General features: G+C 69.0%; 1 protein-coding gene across 1 annotated transcript; it reads right to left on the bottom strand.

Annotated features, from left to right (window-relative positions):
- Positions 1–2,085: 2,085 nt before the first annotated feature.
- MAFA (MAF bZIP transcription factor A) lies at positions 2,086–3,192 on the bottom strand. Its single transcript, XM_047073840.1, has one exon. It carries the CDS (start codon positions 3,190–3,192, stop codon positions 2,086–2,088), a length of 1,107 nt encoding a protein of 368 aa, XP_046929796.1.
- Between the last annotated feature and the right edge of the window lie 493 nt (positions 3,193–3,685).

The following is a 3,685-nucleotide window of genomic DNA, read 5'->3' on the forward strand; positions in this document are numbered from 1 at the left end:
CCCCGTGCTGCGGTCTCCTCCGCACCTGGTCCTTGAGTTCATTCCTGCGCCCCCACATTTCCACTCGTCTCCGCATCACTAGACATCGTGCTCCCCTCCTGAGGGCTCCAGATCTCAGCCGCGGGGTGGGGGGACTTTGCTCACACCCCCCACAGACACCCAGCTTTCTTGCTACAAGTTTTATTCTAAGGCAGACGGGGAGGCGACAGCACCTTCCGATGGAGACAAGAGGACCCTGCGCCCCGCACGGAACTGCAGCCGCCCCGACCCGGGAGGGCCTTCGCTGTCTCCAACAGGGGAGCCTCGCCGCGCACCCGGGGCGCCCTGCTGAGGGTGGCCGCCCGAGAGCTCGTCCTTCTAAACATGCGGACCACAGACGTTCACCTGCCTCGGTCCCATTGCAAAGGTTGGGGGTAGTCAACGAGGTCCGGCGGCTGCCCAGGACCCTTTAGGGTCCAGGCCTTGCCCTTTAGAAGACAGAGGCCAGGCCACCCCTCGGGCGGGAGACCGGGGGCTCGGAAGGACTGGGGACGAACGAGCACTTGCCACCAGCATGCAATGGCGCTGCGCGTGGAGTCACCACCGAGGCCCCAGGCCCCGCTCCCTCAATCCCGCCTCAGTGGGAGCCTTGCTCCCCGCGGGGCAGCCTCAGAGGGTGAGGGGGCGGCCGGCTTCGGGGTCCAGCGGCTGACAGCAGCCTCGGCCACCACTCTGCTCGGCTTCTCCGCTCGGCCCAGGCGGGTGGCCCAGAGCTAAGGCAGGGCCCTGTCCAGGGACCCCCTTTTCTTTCCATTCAGGGAGAAATATGGCAAAAATGAAAGCCACAGAAAAACCAACCAGGCTCCGGTGACTTTTGGATCTAAACGGATTTATTTTGTGTGTGTTTTTTCCCCCCTTTCCTCAGCTTCGTAGCAAATGAAAAAATGATCCAACAAAACCCAACAACACAAGAAAACTTTGAACGACTTACGGCGTCTCTGCTCAGAGCGCCGGGCGGGAGCAGGTCCCGGGAGGAGCGCAGGCCCCGTGGGTGCCCAGGGGCCTGGCGGTCTGCAGGGCTCACATCGCCAGTGGCCACGCTACCTCCTTTCCGAGGGCTAGTCCAAAAAGCCACTGGGGCTTTTTAAAAGATTCCACAAACAAAACGAAACGCAATTTAAATTAAAATAAAAACACTTTCTTCACTCGCCCCCATGCCGGGAGGTTCAGGCTGAAACCTCCTCTTAAAAAAAAAATTTTTTTTTTTTTTTGCTAGAAATACTGTGCATTACTTTTTTCTTCTTCTTCTTCTCTTTCACTTCTCTTGAAGATTAAAATAAGATATATTTCCCCAGGAGTCATAAATACGATCTGGTGCATAGAGAAATATCAGCAGGGGGTCCGGGCCAGCCCCCACCCGCAGAGCGCGGCGACCCCCCACCCCCCTCCCCCCCGTGAGTACTGTAGGGCAGCAGGACTGAACACGGCATAGGTAATACTCCTTGGCTTCAATCTCTAGGGGACGCCGGTGGCAGGGTGGGGGGCAGGCGGGCAGGAGGGCAGGCAGGGACCGGGCCCCTCCGAGCGAGCGACACATGCTGGGACACGCGGACGTCCGAGGGCGGACCCCGGCCAGGAACGAGGGGGCTTCCTCCGGGGTTTTCTTTCCTAATCACCGAGCAAAATAAATAGAGATACTTCGAAAATAAGATCGCTTTAAAAAGGAGTAGTAAAAAAGGGCAAGAAGGTGGGGCGGCAAAGACAGGCGGGGGGGGGGGGGGTCGCGCGGGGCGGCGTCCGGCGGGGAACCGCGCTCGGCGTATGTACAAGCGGACGCCTGGAAGGAAGTTCGATCCGGCTCAACTTTCCTGGGAAGCCCCGCGCCCCGCGCGCACAGCGGCCGCGGCCACGTCTGGACGGCGAGCCGGGAAGGCAGGGGGCGCCGCGCGGCGAGACGGGGGGGGGTAGGGGGTGGGGGCGGGGGGGGGCTCCGGTCCGGCGCCTGCGGACGCGGCGGCGGCGGGGCGCGCGGGGCCTGCCCGAGCGCGGAGTCCGAGCCTCTGGCCGGCGGCGGCGGCGGCGGCGGCGCGGGCTCGGGCCCGGCGCTCACAGGAAGAAGTCGGGGGCGCCCTTGGCCGCGCCCGGCCCGGCCTGCGGCGGCGAGGACTCCCGCGGGAAGCCGGCCCCGCCCGCGCCCCCGGGGCCACCCCGGCCCGCCAGCTTCTCGTATTTCTCCTTGTACAGGTCCCGCTCCTTGGCCAGGCGCCCCACCTCCAGCTTCAGCTGCTCCACCTGGCTCTGGAGCTGGCACTTCTCGCTCTCCAGAATGTGCCGCTGCTGCACCCGCTTGAAGCGGCAGGACTGCGCGTAGCCGCGGTTTTTGAGCGTGCGCCGCTTCTGCTTCAGCCGGATGACCTCCTCCTTACTGAAGCCGCGCAGCTGCCGGTTCAGCTCGCGCACCGACATGGACACCAGCTGGTCGTCGGAGAAGCGCTCCTCCAGGCGCACGTGGTGGCCCGCGCCGCCGCCGCCGCCGCCGCCGCCGTGGCCCGCGCCGGAGTGGTGGCCCGCGCCGGCGTGGTGGTGGTGGTGGTGGTGGTGGTGGTGGTGCGCGGCGTGGTGGTGGTGCGCGGCGTGATGCGCGCCGTGGTGGTGGTGGCCGGCGCCCATGTCGTCCGCGCCGCCGCCGCCGCCCGCGAAGCCCTGGCCCCGGAAAGCCTCGTAGGCCGCGGCGGCCGCCGGGTGGTGCGCGCCGTGGTGCCCGGCGTGGTGGCCGCTGCCGATGAGCGCCTCCACCGCGTCCTCGGGCGTCAGGTTGAGCGCCTCGGGGTTGAGGTGGTGCTGGTAGCCGCTCATCCAGTACAGATCCTCCAGCGCCGGCTTCCCCGAGGCGCCCCCGACGGCGCCCGGGCCCCCGCTCGTCGGCCCCGGGGCGGTCCCGGCCTGCGCCGCGCCGCCGCCGCCCCCCGCGCCGCCGCCGCCGCCGCCGGTGCCCGGGCTGGGCGCGCAGAAGCTGGGCGAGGAGGGCACGGAGGAGCAGGGCGTGCTGAGCGGCGTCGAGGACAGCGAGCCGGGCGGCAGGCGGTGGCAGAAGCGCTCGGCCTCGGGCGGCTCCTTCTTCACCTCGAACTTCATCAGGTCGAAGTCGTTGACGTATTCGATGGCCAGCGGGCTGCTGGGCAGCTCGGCGCCCATCGCCAGCTCCGCGGCCATCGCCCGGGGCCCCAGCCCCGCCGCCGCCGCCGCCGCGCCCGGCTGCGCCCCGACGGGAGGCCGGGCGGCGGGGGGGGAGGGAGCCGAGGGCCTCTCCCCCCCCTTCACTCCCACGGGCGGCGGGTCTCGGCGGGGGTGGCGCCCAGGCGCGCGGGGGAAAAGTTTCGCGCGGCCAACTTAGGGGCGGCCGCTGGGGACGCCGCCGGGCAGGGTTCTCGGGCGGCCCCGGCCGCACCCCGGGGCGGGGTGGCGCCGGCCGGCCGCGCTCTTCGTGCCCGCGTCGGCGGCCGGGCGGGCGGCCGGGAGGGTGGCGGTGCGGCCGCCGCCTCGGGCTGCTGTGGCTCCCCGCGCTCCGCCCGCGTACAACCGACCCCGCCTCCACGGCTGAGCGCCGAGCCGCGCGCTCCCCTTTATAGAGCAGGGCATTCGGTCCCGCCTCTCTGGGCGGGGCGCGAGCCCTCAGGCCAATCGGAGCCCCGGACCCGCCGCCCTC

This window comes from Lynx rufus, unplaced genomic scaffold, assembly GCF_022079265.1.
Source record: "Lynx rufus isolate CCGP_SWC_20201006 ecotype Redwood Valley unplaced genomic scaffold, mLynRuf1.p SCAF_12, whole genome shotgun sequence".
Classification (NCBI taxonomy): Eukaryota; Metazoa; Chordata; class Mammalia; order Carnivora; family Felidae; genus Lynx; species Lynx rufus.

Coding starts and splice junctions, on each gene's coding strand:
- MAFA (XM_047073840.1), bottom strand. CDS start 3,192: ATGGCCGCGGAGCTGGCGATGGGCGCCGAGCTGCCCAGCAGCCCGCTG.